The sequence below is a fragment of the Cynara cardunculus genome, assembly GCF_001531365.2.
Source record: "Cynara cardunculus var. scolymus isolate 2C chromosome LG 17, CcrdV1, whole genome shotgun sequence".
Classification (NCBI taxonomy): Eukaryota; Viridiplantae; Streptophyta; class Magnoliopsida; order Asterales; family Asteraceae; genus Cynara; species Cynara cardunculus.
The window spans coordinates 35,303,045-35,319,386 of NC_037544.1; the positions used below are offsets into that span (position 1 = coordinate 35,303,045).

At 36.4% G+C, this 16,342-nt stretch overlaps 1 protein-coding gene across 2 annotated transcripts; it reads left to right on the forward strand.

The window, feature by feature from the left end:
- Positions 1 to 3,824: 3,824 nt before the first annotated feature.
- Positions 3,825 to 16,107, forward strand: LOC112500150 (TBC1 domain family member 15-like). Of its 2 annotated transcripts, none has more exons than XM_025103478.1 (15): positions 3,825 to 3,966; positions 5,548 to 5,721; positions 5,809 to 5,860; positions 6,312 to 6,419; positions 7,355 to 7,439; positions 9,369 to 9,423; positions 9,701 to 10,084; positions 12,075 to 12,134; positions 12,839 to 12,937; positions 13,021 to 13,131; positions 13,492 to 13,563; positions 13,659 to 13,775; positions 14,189 to 14,338; positions 14,857 to 14,961; positions 15,656 to 16,107. In XM_025103478.1, the coding sequence occupies exons 1-15, from the start codon at positions 3,904 to 3,906 to the stop codon at positions 15,977 to 15,979; spliced, it is 1,959 nt and encodes a 652-aa protein (XP_024959246.1). In that variant the 5' UTR covers positions 3,825 to 3,903; the 3' UTR covers positions 15,980 to 16,107. The 2 variants fall into 2 exon arrangements, with proteins under 2 accessions (XP_024959246.1, XP_024959245.1); XM_025103477.1 differs by having other exon boundaries at positions 14,857 to 14,957; positions 15,652 to 16,107.
- The last annotated feature ends 235 nt before the right edge of the window (positions 16,108 to 16,342 follow it).

Here is a 16,342-nt window from a genome sequence, read left to right on the forward strand (position 1 = left end):
TTGGAATGATAAAAATCTCTTGACTACAAAAACTTTGGAATCACCAAATGATCTTTGGACCTAGCGGTATGTGAGTCTTTGACCTCCTAGGATGTCAGAGGTTCAAATCTCATCAAAGGTGATAAATGTGTGTGAATTTATTTGTTTTATTTGTCGTATATAAATGTTATATACTTCAAAAAAAACTTTGGAATATGTCATATGATAATTACAAAAATTATGACTTCGAAATTCAGATCTTGAATGCCTAGTGAAACATTTATTCATTATTATTATTATTTTGTCAGTCATTTCATATTTTAGATATGAAATCATCAGTAAAAATCGTTAATAACTGATGAAGTTATAACTGGGTGAAGATAATTTGATGTAAAATAAGTTGTTGATGTATATATTTTCCGTCTCTATCACCCTTCGACCTTATGTTCAGAGAAAACTTAGGACACAGAGCAGATGATGAGAACACGTCCAAAGGATTGAGCATGCATTGGTTAATCGTAGTGAGTTGGTTATGCATCCTGCATGACTTATATGCAACTAACGTTGGAACCGGACAATTTGTAGCATGCGACCTAATATCGCATTTCCACACTGCATGATTGGTCTGGCGAACAGACAAAGTCCGGCATTTCCGCACCATCTAAATACACGACTGTTTGAAAGCATAATTAAAACCTCAAAGTGGCATTCAGAAGTTCAAGTTAATCATTTCGGAGCTAAAAATTTAGTATAGGGACTCTGATCATCACGACGCATTTTATTGTGAAATAATATGATTTGAGTTGAAAATTTATAATTTCAAGTATGTAGTTTAGCAATTTGATAAAATGATTTTCTATTAGAAATTATCATTCACATTAGAAAATAAGTTTGATAATAAATGGTTGTGTTTTATAAAGGGCAAATTGCATGAAAATGTAACGTACTTTAACTTGATTCTTATTTTGAGTAACGTACTTTCAAAACTTTCATTTTGGTACCTAAGATGTAAAGTTTTAAACATTTAAGTACCTAGGTAACCGGTTATCATGTTGATGTAGCGAGTGGTGTGATCTCCAATCAATATTATTTGCTGACGTGGTTAGTGACATGGATTTTTTTGTAATCTAAAATTAATCTTTTTTAATCTAAAATTAGTTTTCAACCGGTTACTTAAATGTTTAAAACTTTACATCTTAAGTACCAAAATGGAAATTTTGAAAGTACGTTACCCAAAGTAGGAATCAAATTAGAGTACGTTACTTTTTGTTGCTTGTGTTAAAATATCATCTTTGTTATCTGTATCACGGGTTGCTACTGCTTGATATTTTCATTGACGTAGAGAATTGTTTGGCACACGTCTCGAATTAACGCTTGACTATAGTTATACCGCTCGTTTTCCGAGAATATATGTTAGCATCACACTCTACAAGAAGGCTTCCAATTTCTTGTTTGACTTTATTATATTCTCAGTGTATGAGCAAATTTGTAACGATATCGTATATTTTTTTGCACATAACGTAGAAAACAGTAAACATAAAGTCTATATGGTTCCATTTGTTGCTAATCAAAATTTATGAAATTAGAAAGTGTAAATTATTATAAATTATATTTTCATGCACTTGCACCAACAAGATGACACTGATAAACAGTTGTACCTAAAAAGTCAAAATAACACCCTTCTACGACACAATTTGTTGACGTTTGTTGATGAGCCTTTCTCAACGAGCATCTTGGCAAGAAATACCGACACTTAAACCTAAATAATGGGTAGGAAAAAAGTAAGAACTTTTGTGGTGCGATACTGGTATTTGAAGTTAGTTTATACATGTGACGTAGTTAAAAAATACTGAGATACCATTATAATCTTTGAATCTTAAATATTCATTTAAGATGATTAAATTTAAACCTGCCAATCAGTAGAAGAATCGTTTTTGAAACCAGAAATCTCGTACATACCGAAAATAACCTTTAAAATCCTATAGTGGTTGTATTATGGTGCAAGGCATGTCTTAGATGATAAGGTAAACGCTGTAGCGGTTGTGTAAGGTGAGACGTGTGCCATGCCGTCTTGAGGCGTATTCCTTGATGGATCTGGGATATGGTTTCTGGGCGTGGTCTAGACCTCCTAGGGGACAAGCGCTTGGTGATTTAAAGGTGTTGAACTATATGCTTGCTCCCGTTGTTCTTAGGCCTAATACTTAGGATTGTCGGGTATGGTTGCTTAAAAAAGATGAGATATTTTCGACGTCAACTTTAATATGTTTGATTGATGACAAGTTTTTGCAGGTCCTTGTGAACGTCACTCCTACAGTTTGGAGCTCTTGTGTGCCTCGAATGGTTTGTGTCTTCATCGATAGGGGTGGCTTCCAGTTAGGTCGCTTCTTCACAACAAGGGGATTGATCTCCATACTATCCTGTGTCCTTGGTGCAGGAATGTTGAGGAAACCATTGAGCATTGCCTTTTAAAATGTCATTCTAGCTTTTCCTTGTGAGTAGATCTGTTCAAATGGTGGGGGTGGTCTTTGTCCCGGTCTGTTACTTTGAGCGGACTGCTAGATAACTCATACTCCCTCCCATTTCATGCTCGAGACGTCACCTTTGGAAAGCGGTTTCAGGGACATCTTTCTACTCAATCTGGAACTATCGGAACAAATATATTTTCTCGAATGACCCGTTTGAAGCTGTTCTGCTTGTTTATCATTTTTTTGCTCTTCAACACATCTAGTTCCATTGGATCTCCAAGCGGGCCGAAGTTTTGTCTGTTGTGAGCGAGGTGGTGTGGGGGCTTGGTTTTCATGTATAGTTTGAGTTTCTTTTATTAGCCTCTTGGATTCAGTTTATTCGTTGGTGTTATTCGGGTACTTTTCCCCTTTTTTGTTTCTTGTTCTTATTATATCAGGTTTAATAAATATTACAAAATATAAGAGCATGTGCAAACAACTATGTTATCTTTTTCTTAAATATAATATCAAAAGTCAAAATCTCAAACAAAAATTACATCCAACTCCAGCAACTATTTTATTTTAGCAATTTCAGCATTAACTATATTATTAAAATATTCAATACATTTAACAAAATATTATTTCTCTATCCTATACATTTATTTTCGGTACCTCTTATTCTCAGAAAAAAAATTAAAATATTATTTCTCTCTCCTATATAAATTTAAAGATTTTTATATTATTTTTCCTATTATACAATATAACATAACTATTACAATACAAATCTCTTCTAAATTACAAAAAAATTATTATACCATAACTTAAGAATGGTGATTTGCCTCGATCCGGGGGAAATCCGGCTCACCCGACCTGAACAGGGACATGGATTCTCCGCTAAAACGAGTCTCAGGGCCGGGCCCAGGGATCCCCAGTAGACTCAAGCCGGGGCCGGGGTCAGGGGCTGTTACTCAAATCGTGGTTGGGGACAGGGATCCCCGGTACACTCAAACTAAACGGATATTATTCATAAAGTTTGACTGGAGACGGGATATTAATCCCCGTACTCATCGGGAACCGGAGCCAGGGGATGTTATTAAAAGCCTAGGCTAAAGCCAGAAATTACAAAACACACCACATCCCCGACCTGTTACCATGCCTACCATAATTGTTGATAGAGATTTGCATTGAAAATAATTAAGAATCAATTCGATCACCGGTGGAAGCAATTTCCTTAACATGGGATATAACCGCAATCCTTAGCCTTTAAGTTATTAGAGGAATTTTTTCATTAAAAAATTATATGAAAATAATAAATATTATATATTTGTATTAAATAAAATTAATTTATGAGTATGTTATTTGTATCATATTCTAAAGTTTCAAATTAACCCCCCTATCTCCACCTCATCTCTCGAATCGGAAGAAATCCAGCTCGTCATCACCGCCTTTCCCCTTCCCATCGCATCTATTACCGGTGGCGATGCACGAAACGGAGATTCACGATTTGTCCGACGACGCCGATTACGCCGCCGCATCTAAACAAGTAAGCAACACTTGACCTACTGTATTATCCGCTTATCGAAAAATGAAATCAGGAGTAAAGTATCGTTTTGTATGTGAACTCGTGCGATCGGTAGTTATCTGTTTTGGTTTGAGGCATTTGTGGATCGATTGTGATGCGAATTGAATGAAGTTTGAGTGTTTGTGCTGTGAAGTACTTGATTTCGTGTAATTTAGGGTCACAGTGAGCATGTTTATTAGCGTTAGAAGTTGAGTCGAGTTTGTGAGCTATTCGGTTCGGTAATGATTGCGGATCTTTTCATTGATCACTTAAGTAGCATGATCTGTTTCTGTTTTAAGTTTATGGTGACCAATTGGGAAGCTATTGATGTGTACTCATATTTATGTGAATTCCTTAGGGTTTAGGCAGCTTCTGAACTACGTGCAGTAGGTTTTAACTACTGCAGACAATTGGATCTATTTGTAAGCTGTTGAGACTTGATGTGTTTAGTCTTGGTCCAGCATGACTGTTGGTATAATATTAGTTGAACAAGTCAATAAGTACACAACTTACTTCATATTGGTTGAAAGTGATCGTTTCTTAGTTCATCATTTTGAGTAGGTTAAAGGAGGAACCCTGCAACGGATTTTTGTCTATGTTTATAGTTGACTTGATAAACATATGCTTTGGTTTAGTGAAGAATGCTGGATTCTTATGTTAATAGATGACTTAGTATGAAGTTTTTTGATGTGAAAATTTATAATCAACTAATCAAGTAATGCTTTATTGTGTTTGGATTTTGGGGAGCATGAATTTTGCAATGGACTGATGGTGGATAATGTAGTGATCAAACAACCTTCTTAGAATTTGTATGCAATCATCTTTATCTTGCTTTTTTTTTTTAATTCTCAAACAATTAACTTTTGCAATCAATATTTATGTTCTTCAATAAATGTTTTTTTGAATGCTATTGATGCGAAAATTTGTAATCTCATGCATATGTTGATAGAAATAGGACATAAGGGGCACCTTGATTAAGCAAGATAACGAATTCCTCATAATGGGAAATTTCTGACCACCTGTTAAAACTAAATTCTACAGAATGAAGAATCCGAAAACTTAAGTGAGCATGTCATTTCTTGCATTACTTATGTAATTGCTTTGCTTAATTGACTGGATGAAGGTGTCATAGGCTTAGATTTTAGAAAATAAGCTTGCTTAAGATTCCATGTTATTTGTATGGTTGGATTGATCAGGAACAAGATACTCAGTTACTCAGGTAAAGGCACTTCCTTACATCTGCATTTGTGAAGTGCCCAGTAGCCTCTATATGTATAAAAGTATGCGTAATTGTGATTAGGTAGTTACATACATGCAATTCGTGTGTATTAGGGTTAGCAAAGATAAACTTGTACAGATGGTGTATGCAAGCAGCTAACTTTGTTGCAACTCAGATGCTTTTTTTTCCTTCACCAACTAAAAATCTTGGATAAAAAATGAAAGTTGAAGTAATAATTGATAGTAGTCTATTGTGTGATCAGTTTATGTTTTTGCTATAAATTGGCTTTATTTGGAAGCCCACATCTTGTATGTTTAGGTCTACTTGTTTTCTGTATGTCTTAGGGCTCGTCAAGTATGACCCGTAGTGATAGTAGTAAGCGAAGCTCTTCTAGCGATCCCGAAGATGCAGAAGTAGTGTACCTGAAGGATAATGTGACGATTCATCCAACTCAATATGCCACAGAGAGGATCAGTGGGCGTTTGAGGTTGATTAAGCAGGGCTCTTCACTATTCATGGTAATGCCCTATTGTTGTGATTTGTGATGCATGTTCTGTTAGCTTGTTTATTATGGTAGTAAGATACACTTCTTTTTATCATAATAGACATGGATACCTTATAAAGGTCAAGGCTCAAATGCGAGGCTGTCTGAGAGAGGTTAGCCTCATCTTTTAATTCTTTGCAGTGTACGTATGTGTATAGTGAACTCTTATGCACCTCGTAGTCGTAGGATTTTCTGTCATTCTCTTGATAGTTGATAAGGTGATACATTTTGGTTCCGGACTTGCGTAAAAATTTATGCCATCAATATATTTCAAATTATGATCTTATGCATGTTGGTCATCTCTGCTTGAGTGCACAAGTATTCAGGTATGGCCATATGGCGGCATGAGTGAACATGATGGCATCTGATTTTGCTAGTATTACTGACAGCACGTGTCTTTGCACTGTCCACCTGGTGGCAGGACCAGCATTTTCAGGATGCTAAGCAATGATTTACAGTTTTATAAATTCTTTAGTATAGATGCTTTCCTCCTCGTACGTATATGCATAAGCATGTGATTAATATTGGAACTGTGGATGTAATTTTTACTGTTGCTTTATGCAGATAAAAATTTGTATACCATAAGAGCAGTACCATTTTCTGAGATTCAGTCAATTCGTCGGCATACTCCAACAATTGGGTGGCAGTACGTTATTGTTGTTTTATCATCTGGTAGGCTAATACATTCTTTTGCATTTTAAATGGATGTAGTGTATTTATCAAAAAACATCTCTCAAGTTTACCTGTGCCATATATCAAAATATACGTATGACTTTCTTGTTGTTTTTGGTTTCTAATTTGAATTCTATCATGTACAAAACAAAGTTCTCTAATTGATTGTTCATCTAAGTTTATGACTGTTCAAATTTGAACTTCATAGCCCACTCTTGCATTATTGTGTTATGTGCAGTGTGGATTTTGCAAGTCTTATGGCTGTACTTTTGAGAAAACTTTCTTATATTAGCTTTATTCATGTGAACTTCATCATGCCTGACTAGTGTTGTTTTTTTAGCAGATCATGCGTATGTTGGACCTAGCATATGTTTGTAATGGATTATTAGTTAGTTAGGCAACTGGCATGATCACCTTGAAACCCTTAAGATGCACCTGAAGCATTGTAGAGGGGGGATTAGCACGACTATTATTTTATTTCTTACATGGTTGTAGGATTTTCAGGAGTGTGAAGAGGCCAGCTCCCTTTAGAAGACAGTTGGGAGTTCAATTAATTTCCGAGTTGTATTTTTTCTGACCATCGTTTATTATGTAATGGTTTAATTTTATTTTGTAAGGTCTTGAAGTAATTTCTCCTAGATACTAAAAAAAGTTATGGTGCCCTCTTCTTCTCAAAACTGACATGCACTAATGTATAGGCGGTCAAAAGTGGGGCAGCCAATGTTAAATGTTGCTATTTTTGTTTCATGTATATGTTACTTGATGGTCTTTGGAAGTATTTCAGTGGCTTCAGTGGCTTCCTTGAGGATCTTCTTCAATTGCATTAACTTGCACTAATTTTTTCCCCACATGTTTTAAGAAAAGCTGGTGGACAACGTTCAATATTGACGTGATTTCCATTTTGAGCTACTCAGCCTGATCGGAACTTTGTGCAGGTCTAGCGTTCCCTCCGCTTTACTTCTATAGTGGAGGAGTACGAGAGTTTCTTGCAACAATTAAGCAACATGTACATATCGTCAGGTTAGTGTTTTGTCTTATCTATGCTATTCGCAAAGGCCAATGTGGTCTTGCTATCATAGGAGGTTGCTTTTCTCAAATATATCACATGGACACTTGCTATGGTAGAGGGAAACTTTATTAATCAGCAAATGCATACATGCACAATTAAACAACAATGCAACATGTATAAATGCATACATGTGGGCATTGGTGCTGTACATTTTACTCCCATCTAAGATCTTACAGTATGTTAATTTGGTTCCCTGTAAAATTTAATGAAAAATTGTTCTCTTACCATGTGTTGTTTTTAGGGTTTAGGGGAGTTGGTATTACATTGTCATAATTCTTTTAGCAATTACAGATTACGTCATAAATATCATCTATAGAAGAAGACCCTTGTACTTGCAATAAACAAGAGGCCTCTTATCCCGTACTAGTTGGGGTAGGCTAAAAGTGAAACTAGAAGAACAAATTAAAAACAGTTATAGTTGCATGAACTATATTTCTGGAGCCACTGAAAGATAGCTTAATAGTTTGTTTTCATTGGGGCAGACCTTCGCAGTTATTGTTTTGTAGGTTTATGGTATTATACAAGTATGATGTCAGTAAGAAGGCTACAGGACCAGGAATATTGCTGAAGCTTGTGCTACAAAGCTAGACCTCCGGTTTATATATCTTGATGCATGTTTGTTAGCAGCTTAATTAGCTTAATGGGACTCACTGCTTATTTGGTCAGCTATACGTAACTGTTTGGAAGTGGCTTAATGATATAAAAAGTGGCTTATTCAGTAAGCTTCTAGGGTGGAGCTTTATGCAGAAAGCCAAGTTTTTTCCAAACCTGCCCCTCCCAATGAAAAAAATGCTCCTTCCATCTTATGAAAAAACCTTCCAACCAAAAATCTTCCCAATCTATACAGACAAATTAATCCATACAGACAGCTTTATCCATACAGGACTTGATGAAAACCAACCAAACAGCCCCTTTTGTGAGTCCTTGTATTTGTGTAAGGTGTTCTGTTTGGCAATATACGAAAGAAAATACTGGCTTTTATTGGCTGTAGCAAGAGCTTGTTAATGTAGGTTCATACATGAATGAATTGAATAAACAAAGAGGTGTATGTTACATAGAATCAAGTGAACACCAATAAGCCAGGGTTTTAACAACAATAAAGTTGGTTTATTATGACGATTTATCAGTGATTAAACTGAAAAAATGACTCTTTATTACATATAAGCAAACAATTGAGCAGCAGGTGGCTTTGCTGTGAAGATGTCACTCTGTAAACAATGACTCAGTACGGCACAGCTAGACACAGTGTGACATTTGTTACCATGTTTGATGTCCTCTTTTAAGAGACCTCTCTGGCACTCCCTATTTAGGTCAGACTACAGCTATTAGCCCTTCCCAAATTCGTCTTAAAAAAATACCTTGCTGAATTCAAACCGTAGGAGCTATGCCTTTGATTTTTTGTATAATGCTTTCCATTGTGGAACTAATTGGTGACTATGCTGATAATATATCTAGTTTCTAGTCATCACGTTCCTTGCTGGTGTACTTGCAGTATATAAACTTTAATAAAAAGTGCTCAAGAGCATTTAGATATTTTTGTAGCCTTGGATTTTGCACTAGATTGCTACATTTTTTTTCTTGGAAAGAAAGTTCAAGTTGAAAGGACAATCTTCTCTCTTCTGTCAGCTGAAAAGATTCCTAAAATTTGAATTAGCCCCCATAGTTCACAATCTCTCTTTCAAGTTGTATATGGTATCTGTTTTCTTTTTCTTGTTTTGTCTATTGTTTTCTACCTGTATTACTTGCCTTTTCATTAAGATTTATGAAGGATATATTCGTGAAAATATTGTGGATATCCTTAAAAAAGACCGTCGATCCATAGCATATTATTGGGTCTTAAGCCTGTCAGATTGCTTCTAATTAGACCTCTGTTGTCACAGGTCGGCAGAAGATGCAAATGTGTTTCTTGTAAATAACTTTGAAGATCCTTTTCAGGTACAGTTTATTTTTGTGCTAATAACTGCTCGTTTTTTAGCCTCTGTTCATTTAGCTTGTTTGAAGTGGTTCCTAAATATGTTCTAAAGGAAACCGCAAATCTCTTATTCCATAGAAAATTCACAACAGTAGATGGGATTTTCTAGTTATTTTCTGTTTTTTACTGGGTTTTATAATCATTCAGTGACGATGAAATTTGTACTTTGGAGTTTTTCACTTGTAAGTTGCTCCTGAACTGCTGCTTCTCATTGTACGTTGTTTCAATATGTCTCATCAGAGAACTTTGTCTTCATTGGAGCTTCCGAGATCTCTTGCAAACGGAACACCTTCATCTTCCTTTACAGGTTCTCCCTCTGATGGTAATCAGGAGAGACAAGAGGATCATGTGAGTAGTGTACAGCAAAACAACAGGCAGAGGCAAAAAAACCATGATCCTGCTCGAGATCTTTCAATTCAAGTTTTAGAGAAATTCTCTCTTGTGACGAGGTTTGCTCGAGAGACGACTTCCCAACTCTTCCGTGAGAGCCTTGTTGATGGTCATGGTCCAACTGAGAAGAGGAAGAATAATTGGGCTTCCAAAGACCACCAGCATCAGGAAGCAGCCTTGAATGATGTGGAAAATGTTCCCACTAAAGTTCCAGTAGCCTCTGACCCTTTGGAGGTAAATCTACTTGAAAAGATAAAGCTGTAAAAAACTACTACTGTTATAGTATATTTTATGCATACCAGAAAAGTAGCATGTTGAAAACTTAGTTTTGAGGTGCAAAGCACCTAAGGAGCCTTTGGAGTGGTTACCATTTTGAAACAAGGGATTCTTTCACATCAGAGTTTATAACTGGCCATTTGCGGTTAATGCCCATCATTGACGTTTAGGGGCTTGAACAAGAAAATATTCTGTTCTACAAAGGCAAACTAACATTACCTGTCGCTAGCATTTTGACTATATCTTATCCATCAGGACCATCACCTATACCCCATTTTACACATCGCCCTTGTACAGCATATTCCCATTGAGATCTGCAGATTTACATGCAAATGAGGTCTCTAGATTAGTACCATCTGCAAGTAGGCATTATTGTTGGGAAGAATTCCTCCAGAATCACTTTTGTGCATGGGAATAAAAAACATGGTAGGATGGGTACATGGAAAAGATATTCGTCATTGTTTTTTTTTGGGGGGGGGGGGTCATTGCGTCATAGATTATTTGAGTGCAACGCTAAAAAATTGCTGAAATTTGTGTTCAATTTGTTTTGGAACTGAAAGAGGAATTACATATTGACAACCATGATATATGGTTCTGATTTCCTTTAGTCGATGTCGTGTAGCATTGCTATCTATCTTTTGTTTTTCATCTATTTAGTTTATGAAAATCATGTGTAACGTTGCAGGTGAAGATAAATTAATATTCAAAGTTGTACTTGAACTTGCACAAAATAGCATTTCACCATTTACTAAAACAAGTGTAATATGAATCGAGTCATTTCATGGCATCAGCCACACCTGGTAAGCAAAAACTGTTCTTGTCCTCTCACAGGACGTGTCTTCTACAGATACCCATTGCTCGTAGGTAGAACTCCAGGTAACAGGAATTCCCCATGTACAATCCTGCCTTAACCTCTTATGGAAATGCCCTAGTGTGCAGTGTCCCTGATCTGAGTACAAGATACCGATTCCTAGACCACTCTTGAGATTCCTGTTTAGGACATCTCAATAGCCAGGGAGCAGATGTGTGCTCCATACACTGGCATGCTTACCAAGTTTACAATTTTGAGGTGTAATTTAGGAAGTTGAGTGTATTGACTAGTCTCTTACATGTCTCTAGATCCTTCAGTGGTTTTTATTCGGAGTCTTATGTGTAGGCCACACTCTCATACAAGGTCTATACATACTCCTATGGCGAAGCAAGATTGATTTTGGAAATAGAATCACAATAAAATTATCTTGACGGCATAGTAATCATTGCAAATGCATTTTGGTGTGCTCAACCCTGTTCATTTAGTTAACATCACTACAGAACTTTTATATTTAAGAAACATGTAATATCATTTTGAAGTAGCACAGTTTGCATAAAGATACTTGAACACAAAAAAACAATTAATGTACTAATTGATCTTACTACTGCTTTTCTGCTCCTCTATCCGGTGTTCACCAATTGAACTTCGAATACTTGTCTCCCCTCTTCTGTTTTCCCTTCTTTCCTTCACTTATGCCTTCCCATGCAAGCAGTAGGTTGTTTTGAAAATGATCTGATGCTTCGAAAATTGATTTGGTATCGATATCTAGGATTTAGAAGCTGATGCTTCTTTAGCTAAGAAAATGCATGCTATGCAACCCTGCACAAAATAGGTGTGTCAACATGCACTTTTGCTTTCAGTTTGATTATTCTTTCATGATGATTTACCTAACTAGGGACATCAGTGCTATGGATCTTACGTAGCAATTCAGTCTTCTGATTTTATAGTTTCACTTGTCTGGTTAATTTTAGTATTTGATCATTGTTATACTATCATGACCGACTCCTTAGTTTGCTAAAATTTAGCACCTATGAACTTCATATGAGAATCCGTTATGATGTCCTTTTGATGAGTGCCCACAGATCAATTCGTCCCCTCTAGTATATTTGTTTAACCTTGTTCCTTTATTTGTGGCAGTTTGATAAATTAACACTTGTATGGGGGCAACCACGGCAGCATCCTTTGGGACCTGAAGAGGTACAGAACACTTCTTTGTATATGTGTTATCATTGTATGAGAAATTATCAAGTACTGTATCATGAGCGGATTTCTGCTTAACGGTTTCAATGTAACAATTCTCTCTGGATAAGATTAACTTGTCGTGCAGTAAAAGCTAATAACAAGTTCTTGGGGCCACTTTAGGGGTTATAAGACTTTTGATGTTAGACTTCCTCTGAGAAATACCCTGAAATGGTTTTAAATGTCTTTATTTTGTCACTTTGTTTGGTGTAAGAAGAAAATACTGCATTTCAAATTATTGTTCATATTGAAGAAGAGTGAGGGCGTTATGCAGCCCCAAACCTACAAGTGGGAAATAAAGAAAGTTAAGGAAATTAAGTTCCTTCCATTAGAAGTTGGGCCGATAATGTAGCAAATATTGGAAGAATTAACCTTCTTGGGCACATCTATGGGCAAAACATTCTCACAGTTCTTCAAGGAAGTACATCTCTATTATCATATATATACCCCTATATGTGGATGAAGGCTTGTATCTTGTTGTTTATGATCTCTCATAGTCTCATGGTACTGGGATGGTTTGCTTTATTGGTTTATTTTGCATGCAATGGATATTAACTTGTAGCCTGTATCCGATCTGTTTCCCTTCACCATAGCACAGGGTTCAAATCCATATGAAAGTGAAGTACATGTAGGTCACTGACTGCTAAGATATTTTTATACAGTGGTCAACCTTTTTGGATGCTGAAGGCCGAGTTGTGGATCCAAATGCTTTGAAGAAGAGAATATTCTATGGGGGAGTGGAGCACAACCTGCGAAAAGAGGTTTGTATTTTGTGGTACTATTGATTTACGTGTTTCTCCCTTCAGGTAGTTGAAATGAACTTTTAAATGATTCATGATTTCAGGTTTGGGCATTTTTATTGGGATATTATCCATACAATTCTACATTCGCAGAGAGGCAGTATGCTGTGTCGGTTAAGAAGTCAGAGTATGGAACCATCAAAAACCAATGGCAGGTCTGTGATTAATTTTTTAGCAGGGATGCTGTTGTAACATCCTACCTTACTTTCTGCTTTTCGTTTATTTTGAACATAGCTGTGAATATTTTTGGTATCATGGGGAGATGCCTAATCAGTTGGTATGGTACTGAATTTGACATCTATGCCTAGTTTGCAGCCTCCTGATAAGTTCTATTTTTTAAGGAACGAATCACATAGTTAAGACATTGGATCATGTTATAATGATCGAAATAGATAAATACAAATGCATAGCGTCTTGAATTACATCATTTGCAGAAACTATTATTTTGTCTTTCAACTATTATTGTCTTATGAAGAAATTCAGCATATTGTATTTGCCCCATTTTCCTCCTGCAGAGCATTTCCCCAGAACAGGCAAAAAGGTTTACAAAATTCAGAGAAAGGAAGGGTCTTATCGAGAAAGATGTGGTATGAATACGATCACTGAACAAACAGCTACTTCAAATTATGAACAATTCAGATTTTTTATATTGATAGTTACACATATTTTCTCTGTTTTCAAGGTAAGGACCGACAGATCACTGCCATTCTATGAGGGGGATGGCAATCCCAATGTACGCCTTATGCATGATATATTGTTGACTTACTCGTTCTACAACTTCGATCTTGGTTATTGTCAGGTAACACGATACAATCATCAGTTAATTGTGTTAAGGGCATGACTTACTTGGAGGGCTAATGTGTATTTCTGTTTCATGTGTGCAATGGCTTTAAACATCAGTCTTATCATTTTGATTTACGTTTTGAATTGTCATTCTACTGAGTTACTTAGTCGCGGGTCTTCATGGAAACAACTGCTCTACTCTTTGGGGTAGAGGTCAGATTTCCATGCATCTTATCCTCCCCAGACCTCACCTCAAGTGGAATATACCGAGTTCGTTTGGTTTGATTTGGTTGTTTTCTACTGAGCTACTTGACTCATGTTATTGGTTTGTTGGTTCCAATCTGAAGAACTTTCGCAAATGTTTTCCCTCTCTGCAGATGCACACATATACAATATTTTGCTAATAGATAAAATATATATCTTTCATAGGGCATGAGTGATCTCCTCTCCCCATTGTTATTCATCATGAGAGATGAATCAGAAGCATTTTGGTGTTTTGTTTCTCTAATGGAACGGCTAGGACCAAACTTCAACCGTGATCAGAATGGCATGCACGCTCAACTTTTTGCACTGTCAAAGGTCTTCTCTCTATCTCCCCCTATGGTTTACACGTGCACATGGTATAGCACATGCTTTGTTACATCGAACATGGAGAAACAGAACTTTGTGAAATCAGCGTATTATACATCATTAATTTTTATATGCAAACTAGTATGGAGCTAGCCTTTGGGAATTTTGGATTGATAAGCTAGTTGTTTATTGATAAGTTAGTTGTTGGCTGATAAGCTAACTAATAAACTAGTTATGTTTGGTAAAAATTAGATAAGTTAGATGACAACGTAAAATGATCTAAAATGACATGTTCAAAAATTAATTGGAAAAATATAAGAGGTATAATTGATTTTTTTTTGGAAAAATCCCATGGAGCTTATTGAAATGCTAATTGAAGAAGCATTTGAAAAGGCTACCTTATTTATGTGTACCAATGGGTTTTTCAATAAGCTCAAAAAATAAGCTAGTTTTATGGTCGCCAAACATGGCCAAAATATGTTCTTAGCGGCGGTTTCTAACATGTCTTTTACCTTCTGATATGGCAGCTGGTGGAACTACTAGACAGCCCATTACATAATTACTTCAAGCAGAATGATTGCTTGAATTATTTTTTCTGCTTCCGCTGGATTCTTATTCAATTCAAAAGGCAAGTCTATTCTTTATCCTTGTGCCATTTTCTTACTTCATATTTTCCGCATTTTAATTTTAATAAAACGAAGGTCTTCACTGCCTGTTGTGTGACAAGTATTGAACCTCTTATTGTGCATTCGACGAGATTTAAAATGGGCCCCACAAAATGGAGAGTGAAAATGGAGTTAAATATTGTGATAGTATGTGGAACCCCGAGATCACTCTCCAAAATAGCCCTCAAGGAGAAAGGGAGATTCCAACATATATTTTAGAGAAATGTTTCAAGTCTAGCCGATATGGGATCCCAACAAATATTATAAATGAGTAACATCTAAATAACTTTGTTGTATTTGAATTATGTCATGTTTACGCCAAACGAGCCTAATATATCCCACCTGGAGATGGGATCTAGGGTAAGATGAATACGGACTTGGCCTCTGCCCTAAAAGTAGAACGGCTTTTTCCCTGATTATGCTCGGTTAGTGAAAAGGGAGAAATACATATATGCAAAAATTTGGAACATAACGCTAAATACGATCGAATTCTAATATAGAAACATATTTCTTCTCTTCTTAATTACCGTTGAAAGGATAAGGAAAATGCTTATTTGATTTTGGACTGGACGGAATAGAAGATGATAACCTAAAATCTGAACTCAATTTATAGTCTGCAAAGATCCATGGTAATTAATATTCGCCATGTTTCTTCAGGGAGTTCGAATACGATAAAACACTGAGGTTATGGGAGGTTTTATGGACTCACTATCCCAGCGAGCATCTTCATCTTTACGTATGTATTGCTATCCTTAAAAGAAATAGGGTCAAAATAATGGGGGAGCAGATGGACTTTGACACCCTCTTGAAATTCATCAACGAATTAAGCGGTCAAATCGACCTCGATCCAGTTCTTCGTGACGCAGAGGCTCTGTGTGTGTGTGCGGGTGAGAACGGCGCTGCTTCAATTCCCCCAGGAACTCCACCTTCGTTGCCCATCCAGGATGGCTCCATATATCAACAGCAAGATGATGAGGTGTTGTAGAACATGATTCGAGTGAAACCAAGAACATGAAAGACGATCGGTAAGTACAGTATATTGATGTGTAATCATTTGTGTATCAGCATATGTTAATTCCAATGTTTGAATGAAGATTGTGTCGTCTTGCAATTTGCGATCATCTACCAACGATACGATACGATTAGAAACCGGCAAGTGATGGATATTTCTGGTACTTTTAGGGTGCGTTTAGTATGCGAAACAGTATGAGGCAGGACAATAAAAACTTCTTGTTCCATGTTTGGTACAGCAACTAGATTGGGACTGAACTGGATTGAGTGAGATAAGAATGTATTTTTTGTCCCACTAAAAAAAGAGCGTTTGAGAAGGGGATTAGACAAGCTTGCT